Genomic DNA, 21,544 nt, shown 5'->3' with positions numbered 1-21,544 from the left:
AAGATTGTTCAAGCTTCGTTTCAGCCAGTGATTTTGAAAACAGCGTGCCAACCAGTGGTGATGAAGGCTAGCTCTGTGTTTTGGCATCCTCCGCCTCCTTTAGCCACACCCTTCCTTTGCCCTAGCTGTTCCTTCCAGCCGAAGCTGAGTTGAGATGAATGGAGTCCCCAAAAACAAAGGACGGGGATAAAAGTGTCTGTGGGTGGTGTTTTTGATGCAAGTGTGTGTGTGTCGGTGTCGGTGTGTGCATAAATGCCCTCCTGGCTGGGTTTCTATTGCGCCTTGGCAGTGCGACAAGCTTATTAGAATGTTTTCCATGTCGTTAAATAATGTTTCGAGCCCCTGCCGCGTATACGTGATTAATTAAGGATTGACGTCTGTCGCGCTCTGTTAGACTGACATGTCGGCCAGGAGCCCAGAGTAGGCTGGCCTGCCTGCCTGCCTGTGTCAGTGTGTGTGTGTGAGAAGGAGTGGGAGGGGAGCCTGGGGAACGTTGTGTAGAGTAGAGCAATGAGGGGGGCACATTGAGGGAAGAGGCAACATTCTCCAGCTTTTGTTGTGGCGCTGTATAATGCGTCGGGGGGGGGGCCTGAGCCAGGCTGGCCACTGAAGCATGCTCAAATTGGCCGGAGAAAAGAGTCCTCACGCCACACAATAGAGGACAGCCGCACGCCTGCTTAACATAAGAAAGTGGCTCTTACTCTCCCCCTCCTTCCTCTCTGCCTGCACCCACAACCCCCACCCATAAAAAAGAAAAGACATGTACTTTTCCAAATCTGTCATACATGTATATTTTCATGCACACATTTTTCAATTCGCTTACATGATTAAAGTAGCCATCACTACTTGCTGGTATGCAAATAATATAATATGATGATGTGCATCTAGTAAATTAAACAAATCGTATGTGTTTTTTATTTTTAATTTGTACATACTGTACATGTATGTACTGTACATGTGTATCTTAAAATAGTCCAGCATACAGCTTGGGACTTTTCATGAGACAACCTTTTAATCAAGTCATAAAAGGTACCTTAACAGGCGGTTTCCTAGTGTAAATCCTCAGCTTTAAATTAAACTAAGCTGAGAGAAAAATGACAGTTCCCTTGTAGGGATTCTCCTTCCGCCAGTGCCAAGGTCAGGGCTTTTGTCCCGGTTGTCATCCTCTAGTCACTGGTCACACAAAGGCATGACCGTAGCACAATAGCAGTAATCCAGCTAATAGATCCACTGTCTGGACTGCAATACTCTACAGGATATTTTGTGTATAGTGGTGCACACAAATACAGCTTTGCACCTAATGATTTTGGTGAAAAACAGGTGAAAGAAAACATATCAACAGCAGTTAATCTTGCGGACTAAAATGTAACATGCTCGGTCAAGTGGACAGACTGTTTTCATTGCCAAGCTCCTCCTAAACAAACAAAAAAGTTTTTGTATAATTAACATAAAGCCTGATTTTAAAGTGGCGGTTGACCCCCTAAGCCACAAACCTGGCTGTTGATTAAACCCCTCACCTCGTAGTTATGCAGGTGGGTTATAACCCTTTTTAACAGCTCATGAGGGGAAACCCCCAGATATTCATAGTAATGATAGTGGTGTGGAAAATGAAACAAGAAAGCTGTGCCATTCTAAACTGGATATGTCCATGTTTAGTAAATAAGAGGACAAACTTCCTGATGAGTGATGTTGAACTGGGCTGAACCCTCTCACCCCGGGAGCCAGCAGGTGGAAAGGACATGATTTCCTCAAGATGGAAGGCCAAATGAAAAGGCCTGAGGTGGCTCTATTCAGTGACATTAATGCACCTTTTGTTGATGCTGGGGCCATTCCTCCTGCCAACACAGAGCCACATGTGGGACTCAATTCTCATTTTTGTACACGCACCTCAAAATGGGTTCCCTTACACATACAATGGAAAACACTTTGCATTCTACATTTGTGGCTTGCTCTAAAATGCTCTTTTCAGGCAATCAAGCAACAGTTTGTTGCATGCTAATTACCTCTGTCTGCACTGCACATTATGTTTCAGAGGTCAATTACTAACAAAGTGGGGGTAAAATGGGCCCTCAATCTGAAAGCTCTTCCCACCAATTTTCCACATGCACTGCATCATGTTGGATTGCCTCTGCCTGTTTATTCTATTCCTCTTTTGTTAACCTACATTCCCTGTTTACCGAAGCCTCAGGTGATTATTGTCCCAAAGTGTGTGTGTGTGTGTGTGACAGAAATTGTGTGCCTGCGTGTTTGTGACAGAAATTGTGTGCCTGTGTGTTTGTGACAGAAATTGTGTGCCTGTGTGTTTGTGACAGAAATTGTGTGCCTGTGTGTTTGCTAAGGTGCCCTTCGGTTCAGCGAGGAACAGGCTGATGTTTGAACTGTCCGATTTACACAAGTTTATGGCCAAGACGGCAGGTGCTTCTAGCCTGGACCTTGCCTTTGTACACAAATATGCACGCGCATGTCTCAGATAAGAAAGAGAACAATCTTTATTGCTTTACTGATACAATGCATTCTCATACCAATGTGTTTATTTCTTTATTTTAATAAGAGTATTTCGTTTGTCAATGACGAGTAAAATGGAACCATTCCCTTTTCTATTGATAACCCGTGAGGAGCTTTCTATGCTGGTATCACGCTGCACATACTTGAGCACTTTTTGCAGTACAGCCTATGTCAATGTTGAAAGAGCACCCATCTGCCACTGAGCCGCCCGAACCTCAGCAAAACAATAGCATGTCTCTTGCTGTAATTACAGGTTTGCCTCTGTGTACGTACATGGGACTCACGAAAGTTGAGGTCTTTTGTTCCTCATCTCCTCTGTGAACAATCCATCTGCTGTTTCTCTCTCTCCCTCTCTGTCTCTGTGTCTCTCTCTCTCTTTCTGTCTCTCTCTCGCTATCTCTGTGTCTCTCTCTTTCTGTCTCTCTTTCTCCCCTCCTGTCTTTCTTTGCCACTTATCTGTCCTTTAGTGGCATGTACTGTTAAGCATCCTACTTTCCTTAACCCACTTAAAATGCCTACCCTACCTGATGGTGTCAAATGTACTAAATATTGCTGCTTCCCTCCACCCACGCTAAGGGTGAATTTACACAGTTCAGGTCCATTCGTCTGGTTAGTACGGTTCATTGTGTCTATGTACATAACCTTTCTCTGCAAATCCCGGCAGCACGTCAGCTCGGGTATTTTCCGTCATTAACACGTCAAACTCTGTTAAGACTAATGTGCTTGTATCGGACTCCATGTTCTTTGCCTATTCATTAAGTCCATTAAAAACAGTGCGACAGTCTGTATAACCTTTGTGTTTAACGCTCTTGGTTCTCAATGTTTTCATATTTTACTCTTGGTCCAGACAAAATGAACCAAACTACAGTTGTGAAAGCCCCCTGACAAGACCGTGTGCTCATACCAAATGCAAAAAACCCATCTAACTAAGATACTATATCTTTATCTGTAAATACTCCGTTTTGGTTCTGGTGGGTGATGATTCAAGTCAGCTGGTGGTGGCAAATAACATAAATATCAAAATGAAGGTTTGACTCCTATCAACCTTTTGTGTGTGTTCATGCTTGTCATCAGGATGTTTTGAACACCATCATCCGTTCCTGCTCTCCTCGGTTCTTCTTCCTTGGCCTGCCGGGCTTCACCATGCTCGTTGGAGATTTCATCACTGCTGCTGCCTGCGTTCTCACCTCTGTCGCCTCAGAGGTACGCGCACACTTTTCACACTTTTCAGATTTATCATGCCAATCAAACTGGAATCTGAAAAGTGTTTACTAGAAAAGGAATGTCATTGAAAACGTTTCAGATACTATACTGTCTTATTTATTCACTCACTCAGAACTGCTTTTTGACTTTCGAAAAGTACCTATTCTTTTTGTCAAATCCAGAGAATCTGAGGGTACAAAATGACACAAATGTTTGAAACTTCTTTCACTTATGAGGCTTTGTTGTACTCTGAGTCCGGATTGTGCAACTATTTCCGAAGTGAATACCACAAATTATTTTTGCACCAATATTGCCATGGAATCATTGATTTTAAAGTATTCCTCCATCTTATGGAAGTAAAGTAAACCTTATTTCCCAATTGACATAAAGCGCAAAATGAAACTGGCATTACTTCCATTTTATATTGTGCTGTACCTATTGCCATTGTGGCCTTTTAAACAGTCGGCATTGCCATAAAAAAAAAATGCAAACAGGTGATTGTTTAAAGCTCGATACATAGTCTCTATGTAGACGTTTGTAATTGTGTTCTGATGTACGTTTGCATGAATACTTTTCAATTAGTAGAGATTATGTTGACCGACCAATGAGATAACCGGGTTGCCAGCATGCACAGATTCAAACGAGGGCAAGTTAGTATTGCTGGTTTCTTTCTTCTCTGAACTATATGTTTTGGTTGCTGGATTCCCCCAATCCTTTGTCCCACGATAGCGACCTGTCCGACTCCTGGAAGAAGGTTGTTTTCACATAGCTTTAGGGAATGAATAATAGCATTTTTTCTTTCTTATCTGTTGCAGGCTCCAAGGATGGAGGCTCAGACCATGCTGGGCTCTCTTGTGTGTTTCCCCAACCTTTATCTACAGATTCCTGTACTGCAGCGTGTGCCGGGCTCTGATGACATCACCATAAGCGATGAGAATATCAAGGTACATGGTCAGCGTGTGCATGTTGGATATATGTGACATCTGAATACAAAAAACGCTCCCTGTATGTTGTAAGTGGATTCATCACATGCAGTATGAAGAAAAGTCAAGAAAGAGTTTTACACTTTTCCCCTAAAATGTGAATATTAGAATCTTGAGGAATTTGACATCTTATGTTACATTTAATGGTGTCAGATCTGTACATGTATCAAATGAAATGAATGGCCTCAGCTGTCGCGTGAGAACATGTAGTCAACATGTTTGTTTTATTTGCGGTTCAGGATTATCTGGTCAACATCTTGCTAGAGACTGCAACAAAGGAACACTGTGAAGGGTCCAGGTATGATCGGCAATATTGATGATGCTTATTTATTTTTAGATTACACTTTACTATTTATTTGTATTGGTTTTAAATGAATGTGCTTTTACATACATGCAGAATTACAATTAAAAAGCTAATTGATACAGAGCATTTTCCAATGTCTGCACAAGGCTAGCCGTCGGATCCCAGAGGAGGCAGTCCCACAATCTTAGATATCCATTGAATTTGCAATTTAGCACCTTCTAGTTTAATTGTAGTTCAGTTTTCTAAGTATGTTTTGTACAATTCAAATTAGTCTCAGATTTACAGGTCAGTCGTCACTCTGCTTCTGTCATTCAGGTGCATTGCTGTGTGCAGTCTGGGTTTGTGGGTGTGTGAGGAGCTGATGCAGAACAACATCCACCACCAGGTCAAAGATGCCATCAATGTTCTGGGAGTAACTCTAAAGGTCAGTGACCCACTGAGGCGAGGAGGCTCTGCAAGTGGCTCTCTGCCCACTCGCCACTTTCAAAACTCATCTATATAAATCTGCGTTTAACCTGTGATGCGAGTTATGTATGTTTTTGTTTTGTTTCTTACCGTTATAATGTCATCTCTCTGCCTTGTTTATATTGTAATTGCGTTCATTGTTTTTACCATGTAAAGTGGCTTTAAATACCTATTTAAAGCGCTATACAAAATAAATTTATTATTTGTAATAAATTTATTATTTGCAGTTGTGTTCTATAATCATATTGCACTTATGAGTGCAATATGATTATAGAACACATGATTTATATAACACAACTGCACTTCTATTATCAACAGTTGCATCATGGGCGGTGTTGATGATTGTAACTGTGGCAAAGATTCTGAATAGAAATGATCACTGTTAGCAGTGTAACAGTGTCTTTAAATATATTGGTGTAGGGAGCATGGATTTATTTATTTTTTTACCACACAAGCCCAATAGTGTTTAACTCTAACAGAAATGATAGTTGATTACAGAAAAGGACTGCAGGACAATTTCAACATAGTGAGTGTACAAAAAGTGTGAGAATAAAACATGTCCAATGATGTGACGCATGGGCATATTTTGGAAGAGCCCTCTTTTCTCCCCGAGTGAAGAGATGCAGAGAGAGCTGTTTTTTGTTTTTGTGCATTTTTTTTCCATGGAAAAGGGTTTGGGGTGGTGGCGTAATTTCCAGGCTGCTCACTCTCGATAGATGTGGGCCAATTTAAGCAGCTACATCTCCCAGCTTCCTGGTCGAGCAACCCCCCTTCTCTAATGGAGCAGTAATCACTCCCCTGTACAACTTGACACACAGACTCAGCCAGCCCCAAAATAGAGGGTATAGGCTGGGTGGGGGATCTAGGGGGAAGAGTGGCACTGAGAGTCTCTTTTCTAAAAGCAGGTGCTGAACTCTCAGGGCCCCTTTTTGTGTTTGGCCATTTCTGCACTCTCCACATTGTCTACCCTTGTTACATGTTGAGAGGCATTCAGCTGGAAGAAATGAGAAATTCTATTTCTCCACAAAGAATTTCAAATCACGACAGAAATCCACATTCGGAGAAAATTGTCAACCGCTGTCAATGAGTCTGGAGAAAATGAATGATGGTTTGAAGAGAAAATTAAATTATGCTGATTATATGCGTAAGTGAAAAACTAAATTTAAGGGGAAAAATACTCCAAATTTTGTCACCCAATAAATACCTCAAACCCCCCCCCCATCTACCACCGGCAATATGTGTCACAATTATTTATAGAGTTACAGGGGGGAGTCAGCATTACAGGCATAGCCTAGTGTGCGTCCATTCCTAATCAATGAACTCACAGCCACCATCGAGCTATTGGAGCAGTTTAAAGTGGCTGTTTCTGTTTGGTTCATGTGTAATCTCTATAAACAGATAGCTGAATATGAATGCAAAACCTGAAGGCAATCAGAAAAGATTTTCACCTTCTTGTTTCTGTTTGTACTCAGAGTAGTCCAATCACGTTTGAGCGGGCATTGGTTGCATGCAGGTGAACCGTCTGTGTGGAGAGCAAAAGAAGTGGAACGCAATGTGGAGCCCGTTGAATATCGCCTAACAACGATTTGGCTTTTTTTGTCTTGCTTTAGAAAAAAATAAAATGTATCTGCACTTTTTTATGCATATATCTGTTTTATAGCAAAGTGTCACCATAACAATGTCAAGGCTGTCGCAATAAAGAGCATTCTTCTGCCCCCAAAAATGTCCATGTATGACAGAAAAATACTGGTTCATCAACAAAAATATTGTCTGTGCGAACGCGGCTTATTATGAGAGGAGCCAAATGCTTTGCATCGTTGACCCGTTGTTATCCTGTCCTCTTTTTTGCTTGTTGGTCCAGTTTGGGAACAAAGCGGTGGCTCAAGTGGCCTGTGACGTGTTTCAGCTGCTCATCTCCCACTGGGAACATCTCCAGAGGTTGGAGTCCACTTTGCCTAAGAAAATCATTGAGGTAACACACACACACACACACACACACACACACACACACGTGCAAACACACAGTTAAATTGCCAGCAGCCATTAGGGGCCTGTGAAAACATATAAGTAAGAAATTGAGTGCGAAATTACTATCAAGTCACTTAAGCTTTTAAATGCAAGTCTTACATGAGTCATTACGCATGCATATGCACACTCAACATCCCATGGCATCACATCCATTTTAGCACACAGCCCTGACTCGACTGATGAATGGGAGTGTGTCATCCAATTATCTTTCTCCTTGATTTGTCCCAACACAGATCTTTGTGGCCACAATAGCCTTTTTGTTGCCGAGCGCAGAGCACTCAACAGTGGAAGCAGACAAAAAGGTACATGGGGGGACATGGCTGAGATCTAAAGGCCGTTGATCTACCACGTTGGAATTGTGCATTTGCAGAGGAATGTTTCAGCTGAAGTGATTTGTTCTTTTTACCTCTCTATCTTGTTATTTTCCGTCTTCGCAGTTCTCATCAATTTACCTGTTGTTTTCTCTCCTTTGCAGTTCTAACTTGCGTGTACATGTCTATTTGATGACCGAGTTTCTTCCTCACTTCCGCAGTTGATGGTGTCCCTGCTACTCTGCCTGTTGGACTGGTGCATGGCCGTTCCCCTGAGTCTGCTGCTGGAACCCATCACCATGCCATCGCTGGAGGACCGCACGTCCCACAAGGCCCCGCTGCTGGACTACATCTATAGGGTGGGTAGCCTCACTGGCAGCTGGGAGGTTGGAAAAGCTAAAAGTGTACAACAAACAAACCTGGCCATGTTTTACTGCCGTCTGCTTGACAACATCTTTTGAAACATACGTAGTATTTGCTTGCAATAACTTAAGCTTTGACACCTCCACCCCCACCCCACCCAATGGGCTTGCCACTTTAATTAGACTCACCTCCACCGTGACCTCATGACTATGCCTCATTTAACATTATCGTGGCACAACAGCAAAGAAGCACCCGCTGTAGCCGACGCATGCGGTTGGCATTTATCATAAGCAGGAAACCTGCACAACTTGCTTTGTAGTAACAATCACTGCATTTGCTTAAAACAGGCAAACTATGCAGTATTCATTCTAGTTCTCCGTATTTGTCCCTCTAAACCTTTATTTTATGGCCTGACCCAGAGGATGAGGGCCAAGCTTCAGGCACAAATGAATGAGGTATTATTCATTCCCTCCTGTCTGGGCAGATGCGGTCAACGGCAGATCTTTGTAAGGATGTCACCCCTGATAAGAAATGGTCCAATTATTCAAACAGGACCCTTTGTCCAGTTGATAAGCTCAGGCTATAAACGCTTGTCCTGGAGATTTGAATGGAATATGTCTTAATATGAGAGCGACTGCAGCTGCTATGAAAGCAAAGACAATTAGGCATGATTGGTTGTCTATCAGCACACAAAAGGCATAGCCCCTCTTGGTTTCATTGGAAATAATATATTAAGCAAGGCATCACTCAGTGTGACAATATTAATGCAATATCAAGACTGGAATCTATACATTTCCGAAGATGCCTTGGCTGCTAATTATTCTCCATAGCAAGAAGACAGTAGCTTCCCTAATAGAAAATAAATCTCCCTTTTATGCCATCCTTGGCCACAGCCACTGACAATGTAGCAGGGACTGTCCATTTATTTTTCATGCTTCACCTTCCTTTAATTACAGTTTTATGTTTAACATATGACAAGCCACCAAATACCAGCACAATACATACCCAGCTAACAAAAAGTTTTTCATGCGATTTATTCTGAGATGATGAGAAAAGTAAAAAAAAAAAGTTTTTGATGACTAACAGCATGCAGATCGATGTAAAATGCAACATTGCATTAGACCTCATTGGTTCACTGGAGTTCTGCTCAAGCTTCTCCATCTGCTCTTTCAGCTTGCCTCGGCAGCCAGCTGCGTGTGTGTGTACGTGTACGTGTGTGTGTGTGTGTGTGTGTGTGTGTGTGTGTATGCATTTGTGCGTGTGCACACCATTGTCTCTGTTTGCGTTTTTATTATGTGATTTATGTGTGTACACAGGTGAATTCACGTGTCCATGCAATATGTGGCCCTTTAACTACAGTATGCACTGTGTTACCTTCCAGGAACTGTTGCTATGCGAAGTGCAGTCACTTAGTTGTCAAGCACAGCTGTGGGTTCCCCCCCCCCCCCCCCCCTCCCTTTCTGTCTCTCCACCTCTCCACGGAGGAAGCTCTTTGGGGCTTTGGTGTAGCAGCTGTTTGGTTCAGGTCTTTTCAGCTTCAAGCCTTCAATCCCTCCCCCATGCACCCAGAGGTCTGCTCGGTAGAATCATCCACATACTGTCTACATTGCCCCACACAATACTGTTTCAGATGTCAGGGCCAGCCTGCCTCTCAGAGCGTCTCTCTGCCAAGTTTGAGTGCATGTGTGTACTGAATGGGATTAGCCTTTGCATGGCTTTACCCAAGTTGGTCTACTCTGAATGAGAGGCCCCCTCATTTACATACATTAGGCATATGTTTTAGCCACTCATATGCAGCACCTTCCCTCCACTCAGATTATACAGTATACAGGTGTGTTTGTCTGTGTGGCTGAGCGTGCATGGTTGTGGTGGCACAGGGATAAAGTCCTAATTAAATCAAACAGTGTAAACCTGTCCAATGCCGTAATCAACTGCCCCAGTGCGTCTTATCTCCCCCTGCCAACGGATGCTCTGCCATCTGTTATGCAGATCGATACACTCGCACATCACAGGAGAAATGGATTAGTGGCAGTAAAGACCCTCTTTTCCCTCCTTCTCTCCCTCCCTTCCTCCATCGCCTAATGATGTAAATGGACCATATATTCCCCTTTCATATGCTCCTGGTTAATGTTGATCTGTAGCAGGACTGCATGCGTGTCACTGCGCCAGACACCACCATATCTGTCTTTTACACATCGAAGTTCAAGTTCAGTCCTCAAAGTTCTGTAGAACTGTAGAACAGCTACCCAGGCACACTTCATGGGAATCACAAAGTCTTACCCTTCCTCTGTGATTCCTCAGGCGCTGCACTGCTGTGTGTCTGGCTCCAACCTGCACACCCAACAGAGCCACTACCTCCTCAGCCTGTCAGACTTGTCCACTGACTATGACCTCATGTTGGGTCAAGTTAAAAGCTTCGAGCCGCCGCCCTCCCAGGCCACCACCGCCGACTTCAGCGACCTGCTCACTGTAGCCGAGGGTAAGGACATGGAGCCTTCTGGGTTTATTTTTGTTGTCGTTGTTTTACTGCCTGCAAAATTGCACTGGACTGGCAGATAATATTTTTTTTACACACTATTTTATTTCAGCTCCTGCTGTTCCCATATACCCCCACCCCCACCACCACCACCACCACCACCACCACTCCACACACACACGCACGCACGTACACACAGACACAGACACTAACGCAGCAAAAAAGGATTACGGGGAAAAGCAAACTCTGATTAGCTCATCCATTTGGAGCTTCTCCATTAAATGTCAGTATTTTGTTAAAATTATAAAAAGGAAATCAACCATCACAGGGTTGATGTTCGCATTAGTACTCTTAGCCCTAGAGAGAAGACCCATTATGGGGTTTATATAAATATGTGATTTTTTTCCTTCTTTTTTGTGACCTTGTGATTCCATTAGGCAATGTATTCCTCTCTCTCCCTCGTGTCCTCAACTTCTGAAAAGTCCTTAGAGAGACCAAATACAACGTGCAGTCTACTGAAACAATGTAAGAAAATTTAAACCGGAGCTTTCGCCCTGAAAATTTCACCACACCTCCGCTCTCTGATGCACAGCTGCGAGATTCTTAGTAGAAATAACAAAACACTATCAAACGGTCAAACCAAAGAGTGCCGGCCTAGTTATATTCATGTCCCCACCTCATATTGATCAAGTCACATCAAAGGGCTTGTGCATCTCTAATGCAGCTTGGCCTGATTTCTAAAGAGCTTTCTCCACTTTGATGGGGGATGATGGTATTGATAGCACTGTCACAATGCAGGAGTGCATCTTCTTGTTTTTCTCACATCACTGCAGAATAAAGCACGGCATGCCTTTCACTTGGGAGTATAAAATAAATGCAATTCACTAAGTACAGTCCTATTAAGCAGCATGTAAAGATGGTGGTTCTCATTAGCACCAGTTTCAAAGCTTGTCAATTGTAAGATGACTCAATGGGCTTTTGAAAGTTGTCTCTCATAATTAGATGCTACCTACTCGGAGGTGTGCTGGCCAAGCTATTGTGAGAAATGAATAAAGTACCCCTATTAGTAATCATGAATGAGATTTGGCTTTGTATGAAAAAGAGCTATCAGATGATAACATCTCTACACACAAATGTGGGGCTTTGAAATATGGTTGGCAAAATGTGCGTACAGCGTATTCCACAAGAAAGCCCCATGTGTAGCTTTATTCCTATCCCATCAGTAACTTTAGCCATTGACTAGGTTTTTACACTTTCTCACGTGTATTTTCCTTCAAGCGTATTTTTATCTCCCCACCTTTTTATTCTTTCACCAGAAAAGCGACGTCGGAACATGGAGTTGATTCCCCTGACAGCGCGGATGGTCATGACACACCTGGTGAACCATCTCGGCCATCATCCACTGAGCGGTGGCCCCGCCCTGCTCCATAGCCTCGTGAGCGAGAACCACGACAACCCTTACGTGGAGTCGTCCGAGCTGTCCTCCGAGGTCTTCAAAAGCCCCAACCTGCAGCTGTTTGTTTTCAACGACAGCACACTGGTGTCCTACCTGCAGATCCCTGCCGAGGCCCCCACTGTCGGACAGCCCCCCCAACCCTCCTCCCAAGTGCGCGTCATCGTTCGGGACATCTCAGGCAAATACTCGTGGGATGGCGCAATCCTCTACTGCACCACCCAGGAGGACTCTGTTGATGAAGGTGTTTTTAATGCAGTAGATCTTTCTACTACCACTGCTGTCTCGCACAGCAGAAACCAGCCCAACTCTCCAACAAAGGGGCCGTACAAAAATCATTGCTCCATCTCTGACTCACTCTCTGACTGCTGTGAGGAAGAGGAGGTAGATATTCTGGATATGCTTTTGGAGAACCTCGGCCACAGCAGCCCAGAATGCCTGACCCAGCCACAGCTCAGGCTCAACCAGCCAGCCTCCTCACCCCATGGCATGAACATAGAGCAAGAGAGTGCAATCCTCGAGGCCGTTCTGCGCCAGACGCAGCAGGAGGAAGAGCAAGTGAGGAGGTGGGATGCTGATGTCAGCTTTCGGGCTGCCTGCCAGAGGGAACCCTCCCACCAGGAACCAAAAGCTCCTTTCTACTTCTGCCGGCTGCTGCTTAATGACCTTGGCATGAACTCTTGGGACCGCAGGTACACTACCAAATTAAGTTGGCTCCAATAATTGGTGTGCACTGTACTCGAAGAAGGAAGAGGCAAATGTGGTTGTGGAAAGTCATGCTGTTTATTTTTCTTTCAATTTATTTATTTATCATTCAGTCTGCAAATCGCATCATAAATGTGAGCAACATGACAGAAACAATAATATACAACATTGTGTTGAAAACTCTGCAGTCCAAAAACTATTAACGATCCAGAGTTACATCATTCCTCCTCAAAGTAACTCAGCTGTCGGCTCCTTACTCAAAGAGAGAAAGAGCAAAGCTAAAAGCACTGGTGAGTCTAGAGTGTCTTAATCTCCTCTCCACAGGGTTAAAGTGCCCAGCTGTTTTCACTGAGGTCTACCTTGCAGAGCCACATCTTTGCCACGCTTTCCCGTAAATGAAAAGCTTACACCTCTTAATGGTGATGGTGCAACGTGCACACAGCTAGTAGGAGATTGCTGTTTGCACCTGTGACCTTTTTTTTGCCTTTTGTTAACTATGTTTGAAAAACAAAACTTTGGTTGAAAACATTTTCAAGACAATTTGCTCATAGATCATGCCACTTTAATTATATCACAAATGGCTGCTCATGCAGAATTGGAAATATCCCATTTAATCAAGACCATTTTTGTCTAACAGGAAAAGTTTCCATTTGTTGAAGAAGAACTCCAAACTCTTAAGGGAACTGAAGAACTTGGATTCCAGACAGTGGTAACTATATCTAATAATCATCAAATTGGCACTGCAGCCCTATGGTGAACCTATTTCTACATTAAATTAGCACAGCTTATAAACACACAGTTGGTCCAAGCTGATGATATTGCCCTCTCCCTCCTCAATGATCTTTCTAATTTTGACCATGTCCTGTTGATCACACCCCTGGAAGTCTCCCACTATCACTCTTGCTGTCCTTCTCTTACTGTGTCTCTCTTAGTCCAATCAATAAGTACACCACACATTGCTGATGACAGGAGCTTATTAAGAATGTTCCCTTAGGACTAGACTTCATTCTCCCAAATGGCCAGACTTGTTTGGCTAAAATACAACCTGTGCGCAAGCATGCAAAGTGCCCTAAATCTACCCTAGTGTGATTTACTGCCATGGCAACAGGGAAAGTAGATGGGATTTGCTACCATCCTTTTTAAAATAATGTTAGAGCTGGAGGGATGCTGATAGAATGTGCAGACAAACTGTTTTTGTACCTGATGATTTATACCAACTCAATTACACTTAGACACACAATTGACCTCAATAAGCAAGGTGGATTTCACAGCAAGTGGCAAGAGTAGTGCCTTTTCAAGTTATATTGTGATTATAAAAGAGGCTGCTGTGTTTTTGTTTTTAATAAAGTGTTTTGTTCTGTAGCCGAGAGACGCACAAGATTGCTGTGTTCTACATTGGAGAGGGCCAAGAGGACAAGTGCTCCATCTTATCAAACAGCGCAGGCAGCCAGGCCTATGAGGACTTTGTGTCTGGGCTGGGATGGGAGGTGCCGACAACCACACCCTCAAATCATTCAACACATCCTCTGCCTTCCACAGATACAGCCTAAATATGAACACACTCTCACTCAGAACGCATTAAATTGTGCATGTATCCCTCAGGTGGACCTGGCCACACACTGTGGCTTTATGGGTGGCCTCCAGAGGAATGGCAGCACGGGTCTAACGGCTCCTTACTATGCTACCTCCACCGTGGAAACCATCTTCCACGTCTCCACTCGCATGCCATCAGATTCTAATGACTCCCTCACCAAAAAGGTAACAAGAGTCCTGTTTATGTCTTTGCTCTGTTTTCAACCCTTGTTATGCTAACTTTCCCACTTGTCCATGACATTTGGATCATCATAATGTGTCATGTGTTAATTGTACACCTCAAATCCAGAGTGTGTCAGAAATACGAACAATACTGCTCTGCCTGTTTGATGGGGTGAAATGGCTACACAGTCCTGCCTGCCCATAGCAGTATGTTGTTGTAGCCTTCAACTCTGTGTTAAGCTGTGATCAGGAGGTGTGACTTCAGAGTGCGGGCATTGATTAGTGACCCTGGCCATTCAGACCTGAGGAGTAGAGAGTCGTAGGCGCGTGAGTGAAGAGAGGGCATGTGCCGCTGCGGTAATGACTATGATTCTGCTAGCCCATGCCCCCCTCCCTGTGTGCTGTGACCAGGGCCTGGATTCAGCCATTAGCTCTCCCTGCTAGGGCAGGCGCCGGCCGGATGCCGGCAGGATCCTTTTATCCAATTCCTGCTGCCGCCACAGGAGCGATCGATTGGGTTCTGCAGTGGGATTTTGAGCTGTAGTGAACCAGTAGCAGTTAGCACGAAGAAATGAGCTGCAAGGCCTCTGCCCGTGCTGCCAATCTTCTCATACAGTACCCTGCTGAGAAGGGAAATTCATCAGACTCTCCTCATATCCAACCCCCTCCAGTCCTCCACAGACTTTTCCCCTCTCCGTCTCACAAATAACCCCATACTCATTCCAAACCTATCCTGAACATGTGCTTAGTGACCGCAGAAAATTAGTTAGCCGAGTAAAGATTCTGGTTTGGATTGGCCAGAGTGAGGCGCTGGAGGGATGGCCATGCCTATAGAGTAGAGCAGTGGTCGCCAACCTCGACTGGTCGATCTCGGAAAAGTTCCCTGTCGCTCTCCAAAATAAAATGAAAATGAATTCAGAAACACATTGTTCCTCATTCTCTAACATTTTCTGAAGTGTCTTCTGAAATGTTTTCTTACGGACTTCAGAAGATCAGCGTCAGAAAAGATCTCCTTCTGATTCACGAACGCCTGATAATGTGTTCTTCCACAGCCGAAGTGTTCTCAGCTGTGCTCCCCCGATGAGGGGAACGTAGTCCACCGTGGGGCTACAGGTGGGGCTCAGGGGGACATGCAGAAAGACCTTTATTGAGAACTTCACATATTACAAAATTACAAAGCACATGGACATAAAACTAAGTCATTAATAAATACATGTTGAAATGCCTGTACCTTCATGTAAATGTTTCCGTTACGCAGGTTAACAGGTTACGCCTGCGCATGTGTGACGGCCAAGATTCTTGGCGACTCGCCAGGTCCTACCTCCCGTAAGATCGGCTTTTCTGCTGTTGCCCTTCAAAGCAAAAGCTCAACATTAAGCATGAATTGAGAGTGGCAGTATCAAGCATCCAACCCCGGTTTAAAAAGAGTTGTAGTGGAAAGCAGCTCATTGCAGCCACTAATGCTGATAAAACATGATGGCTCACAGATATCTGTACTCATTTTGTTTTGCACAGGTTGCACGATATTGTTGTTTTTAGATTCAGTGTAAAACTCAGTAAAAATCTTTATTGCCAAATATTTGAACTTGTTTTGTTTAGTTTTTCACAGGTTGCGCTTTATTGTTATTATCTTGAAAGTATATTCAGTGCGAAACAGGTTAATTGCAGCCACAATAAGCTATTTGTTGCCAAATATTAGTTTGCATTGTTCTAACAAAGTGATTGCAAATTCTTTTTTTTTCTTGTCTGATGGAGCAATCTGGTTTACTTGAAAGTGATTGCAATTTTATTTATTGTATTATTTGAAAAAGCACAGATGCAGGAGTCACAAATAGTGATTTCAATAAAAAATATTTTTGTTGGGGCATGAACATTTTTCTTCCTCCGAAGTGGGGCGTGACAGAAAAAGTTTGAGAACCACTGTTATAAAGGCTCAGACTGTCTGTCTGTGCTGATGAGCCCAACTACAAGCTCACAGTCACAGACATCACACTGACTTGAGTCACATGACTTCTGATGGCATTGTGATTGGACATTGTGTGCGGTTAACAAGCAATTTACTTTTTATGTTGCACTGAAATGAAGTAATTTAGTGTGTCCTTGGTCACATCAATTTGAAAGCTGGACCAAAGTGTTTGGTTTGATTTAATTCAATCACAATGAGGCCAAATAAAAAGCCTCAAGTTGTAAGTCCGGTCTGGACAGTTGTTTTCTCTTAACGCCTCAATAGGTAGATCTTGCCTGTCACCAAGGCAGAGGTCAGGGATCTTGGGCTTAAAAAGGTTGGTGACCACTGGAGTAGAGTGTGCTGCCACTCCTCTTCCATCCATTTCACTTCTGGGAACTTCTGTAATTGCCCAAGCTCACCTCGCACAGATCTCTCACAGCTGCACAGAAATTGGCACGCTTGCTGCATGCATGGATGCTTCAGAAAAAGATGGCAGGGTAGAGAGAAGAGAAAGTGTGATGAAGAAATTGATTGAGAAACAGACTGTGTCCAAGTAGGATGTTTCCCTGTCAATTTAAAAATAACACTTTTAGTCCAGCAGTCACCGACTTTACTGCCTGTAGATGCATACACAGTGTGGTGGTAGTGATGGACGGTTGAGCTCTCGCTGGGCAGATTGCCTGTTTGAAGACAATGGAGGGTAAAAAAAAAAAGAGGAAAACCAGCTAAACCAAAAAGAAAAGAGGGAAAACCATGAATTCTTCAATCCAATTGTGGGTTTTAGGGCAGTGCAGGCTGCAGCAGTAGCAGCTGGCTTCAGTAATGCGGTTATAGAAACGACCTGCAGGGTTGGGGTCAGGCCATGTAGAGTGCGTGTGTGTGTGTGTGTCTGTGAAAGAGAGGGAAATAGACGGGTGCCTGAGCTATCACATTCACCCCCAGGCACCACAGCTTAACTGGGCTGCTGCAGGTTGTTTTTACAAGGAGCCTCTTGTGTTCTGCGCTCCTCTGGTCTGCTGTCTCCATATGTGTGAAGCCCATTGGCTGGGTGGGAGGTCAAAGAGAGCTAATTGGACAAGAGCCTTTGACTTGAATCCCATTTTATAAAAGAAGTCTCAAACATTTGGATGTGTTTACAAAGGATTAAATAGATGGGTTAAATAGATGGGTGCAGAAGATGATTGACTAGAGCATAAGCATCCTCATTAAACTTGTTATTAAGCTCATCCAAATGCTAATATCTTAACCCAAATTAACATCCCAGAGTTTATTGTCTGCCGCAAATGCATATTCAACATTTTCTCTGAAATTGTCCCAGTGACTGACCTGGTTGCTACCTGCTGATCCTTGGACAGAACTGGCGAGCTCCAGTAATCAGCATGCCGTGGATTTGTTTAAGATTACCGTATTACCATAATTAAGGGTTTATAATAGAATGTGCTAATTGCATTTTTGGTGGCGAGGGCATGTTTCTTAATGGCTCATTAGGCCCACAGTACATTGGCAGATGTTTTCTTCTGCGCAGAGTCTCACTTTTCACTGTCCATGATACCCCAGAAAACATTACTGGGCTACCATCTACTATCCGCAGTGGGAAACGAAAAAGAGAAAAGGACATGGTGTCGAGTTGAGCACAACCATGCAGTAAAATGAGGCAAAAGTGATCTACAGAAATATATAATGTGACTGTGTCCCTCCATTTTACCTTGGGAAAGGGGTCGCTGTTTACCTATTTCAAGCTAGCATCCATCAATTTCCTGTTATTTAAACGTTCTTGTCCTGCCCAGTCTAATTTGGGTGTGTGAATCGTGTGGAAATGGGATGCAATTTAATCTATGATGGGGAAAGTCAATTGGATTTGAATTATTTCGTTTTGAAATGCTCAATTTTGCTCATTTTATGTTTGCAATTTGAATTTGTAAGGAAAAGGCTATAAAAAGAGTCCAGAGCCCTATTTAAACCATTGTTTTCAAACAAATTTGTGTTTTAGACTTGCTCACCTTGCTCACACCTGCTGCAATAATGTTTTATCTATAGGATACATACAGTAATTACGGTTTTATTATCCCCTTCCGCACACCTCTTATACCTTAGTTCATCGTAAAAAGTGTGAGCTGCAGGTACTGGCTGGATCTCACTAAATATGTGTTCTTGTCATCATCACCATAGGATGATGACAAGAACACATATCACCAGAAACTTGGAACTTGTTTGGCGACTGTGGGTCAGTGGTTAGCAGGGCCGTCTTGCAAACAGAGGGCGGTTCGAACCCCGGCTCTGTTAGTCCTAGTCGATTTGTCCTTGAGCAAGACACTTAACCCCGAATTTCTCCCCGTAGCTGTGCCTTGTATGATTGTAAGTCGCTTTGGATAAAGCTAAATTTAATGTAATGTTTGTTTGCAGCTGCGTCACCTGGGAAACGACGAGGTGCACATAGTGTGGTCAGAGCACACAAGGGACTACCGACGTGGCATCATCCCAACTGATTTTGGAGACGTGCTGATTATCATCTACCCAATGAAGAACCACATGCATTTTATCCAGATCATGAAAAAACCACAGGTAAACCACTGCACTGTCAGTGTTTTTTCAGACTATTATCAACTATACACATACAAAATGGATCAACTAATTCAAAGTGGGAAGTTCCTTTTTTTGCATGTGGTCAAACAATTTTTAAATTAACCTCTTTTCCTCTTTTACAATTGTTTATTAGATTAGAACGATTTATATTGATAAAATAAAGATTATATAACAAATAAGAAGAAAACAAAACAAGTTTAACCAATAAATTGAGCAGCACATTCTAAATAAACCAAATAAATAAATAATGTGTTGGAAAACACTTATACGGTCCCACTCCTTTTGTATGACTCAAATAACTTACTATAAATAATACATAATTAAATGAAAGAGTGACTTCACACATGTTTTTAAGCTTTAAACTATCTTACATGACATCCGTTTGGGACTAATCTACGTCACGAAAACCTCTACTCAGACCCCCGTCATTGCCTCTTCATACAGCGTCTATTTTTTTTAACCTCTGTGTAACATTACAATCACAGCACAGAATAAGCCTGTTCTCTCCTTTCTGTGGACTGGTAATTAAGTCACTTTTGCGGCTGGCTAGTTAGCTAGCTAACATTAGCTTGCTAATTCCACCAAGTTTCTTCATTTAGCAGCTGGCTAGTTAGCTAGCTAACATTAGTTTCCCATTTCAAGGTGCATCAAGGCTTTTCATCCAACTGTGGTTGGACTTAGGCTCGGACCTGAGGGTGAAGTTATACTTTGATGTTTAACATGACAAAGTTTCTTAGTTTCCAGGCCCACTGAGCAAGAAAACCACTCCGCTATTCTCAGCACTGCACTGATTTCCGGTCTTTGTTCCCGAGCCCCTTCACCTGGCTTCCTATTCAGACTTTGCCATTAGTTCGATAGGTCCTTTCTCCTGTTTGGGTTTCTGTCTGAAGGCTCTCAGTTTCCCCTACTCCAGCTGTACATTATTACCATCCTTTCCTGACAAGCTTTCATCTTGGCTACTCTGAAGTACTGCACTCGATGTGAAATGTCTTTGCCTGAGAGTGTCTGCCTTCAAATGTTCAGATATATTCACCATGTTTTCTATATGAACATTATTCCGATGAAAAACAAATAATGTCATTTGTTTTGTGTTCTTCACAGAGGGCATTGATCATCAAGTCATTTTTGATCATCAAGTTATTTTTAAAAGATGACTGAAATACATTATATAATAAAATAAACAATAGACTCTCAGCTTAGTTTTATTAGGACTATACAAAGTATAACAGCCCCAGAGAACTTAATATTCTACGAAGAAATGGACTCTCTCTGCTGCAATTTCCCCTTTTAAACTTAACAGTGACCTTTACCTTTTATTCACAATAACACAAAGACAAGTGTGCATCACGTATAAATACTTTAATGGTTGCAGATGGTTCACATATTAGAGAACATATTATAGCCTCAGAGGGTCTCTACAGCCAAAGCCCCCAAACCCATGCAAGCCAGTGAATTATTTTCCAAAATTGGATATCTTACACTTGCTCTACCTCCAAGAACTTGTAAAGCTATCTAGTCAGATTTCTGATGTTAATTTAGACAGTGTCACCCCAGTTTTCTAGCATTCGATTAGGTTAATTGGTCCGTATCATTTCTGGTTAAAATCCATTTATTGTATAATTTGACTGGTTATTACACGAGCTGAACTACCAAGTTGAAGACAGCAGGACCTTTTGAAGACTTTGACATTCATGTCAACTTCCAGGTCAACGACCATTGAGCTTCAGTGATTAAGGGCCCCCTTCCAGTATGCAGGAACAGACGCGTGTATCCACACACAAACACACGCTGCTGCTAAAATGCATATTGGCCCTTTGTGTTTGTTCAGTAGCTCAATATGAGGGCTTTGTTTCGTATTGATTGTCATTTTAATTTCATTTGCCTAACATTGATTCACATTAGATATGTGTGGTTGTCATGCAAAGTTAGGTAAAAATCCAATTTTATCTTGAACCTTTGCCCTAAACAGATGGTTAAAACGTTTGGGATTTTTTAAAGAGAGAAAGAAAGAAAGAAAAACAACAACGTTTTTAATCAATCCTTTCTCATTTTTTGGACTCTTACATATACAATGACCGGACACTGACTAAATTAGCTTTGGATCATTGTGGAAGATCTTTTAATTTTTTTCCAGGTTCCTTTCTTCGGGCCGCTGTTTAACGGCGCCATCGTCACTGGGACGCTGCTGCCAAGCTTGGTGCGGGCCACCTGTATCAATGCCAGCAGAGCTGTCAAGTCCCGGCTGACTCTCTACCAGAGCTTGTATCCTTTACTCCTCATGCCTTCTGCTTAATTTACTGTTCAGAGGAATGCAGCGAGTCTTTTTCAAAATCAACCATTAACTGCACATACAGGTGAGACCATTATGAGCATACGTTTAGCTATGTTGTTATGACAATTGCATTAGATGTATCACACCACTGAGCTGAAATGTTCAGCACCACCAGTGGCCCATTTGTGTA

The 21,544-nt window shown here is 42.9% G+C and overlaps 1 protein-coding gene across 1 annotated transcript in view; it reads left to right on the top strand.

Annotated features, from left to right (window-relative positions):
• ralgapa2 (Ral GTPase activating protein catalytic subunit alpha 2) overlaps positions 1 to 21,544 on the top strand; it is an 84,612-nt gene that overhangs the window by 37,418 nt on the left and 25,650 nt on the right. The window contains 14 exon segments of the mRNA XM_034525332.1: positions 3,580 to 3,708; positions 4,524 to 4,652; positions 4,931 to 4,989; positions 5,311 to 5,419; positions 7,322 to 7,432; positions 7,722 to 7,790; positions 8,021 to 8,158; positions 10,464 to 10,641; positions 11,955 to 12,783; positions 13,434 to 13,505; positions 14,160 to 14,283; positions 14,399 to 14,554; positions 18,903 to 19,061; positions 21,217 to 21,344. Coding sequence (XP_034381223.1) covers positions 3,580 to 3,708; positions 4,524 to 4,652; positions 4,931 to 4,989; positions 5,311 to 5,419; positions 7,322 to 7,432; positions 7,722 to 7,790; positions 8,021 to 8,158; positions 10,464 to 10,641; positions 11,955 to 12,783; positions 13,434 to 13,505; positions 14,160 to 14,283; positions 14,399 to 14,554; positions 18,903 to 19,061; positions 21,217 to 21,344 — 2,390 coding nt within the window.

Source organism: Cyclopterus lumpus, chromosome 22, assembly GCF_009769545.1.
Source record: "Cyclopterus lumpus isolate fCycLum1 chromosome 22, fCycLum1.pri, whole genome shotgun sequence".
Taxonomy (NCBI): domain Eukaryota; kingdom Metazoa; phylum Chordata; class Actinopteri; order Perciformes; family Cyclopteridae; genus Cyclopterus; species Cyclopterus lumpus.
Note: the sequence above shows the minus strand (reverse complement) of the source record. Positions and strands in the feature narration are given on the sequence as shown.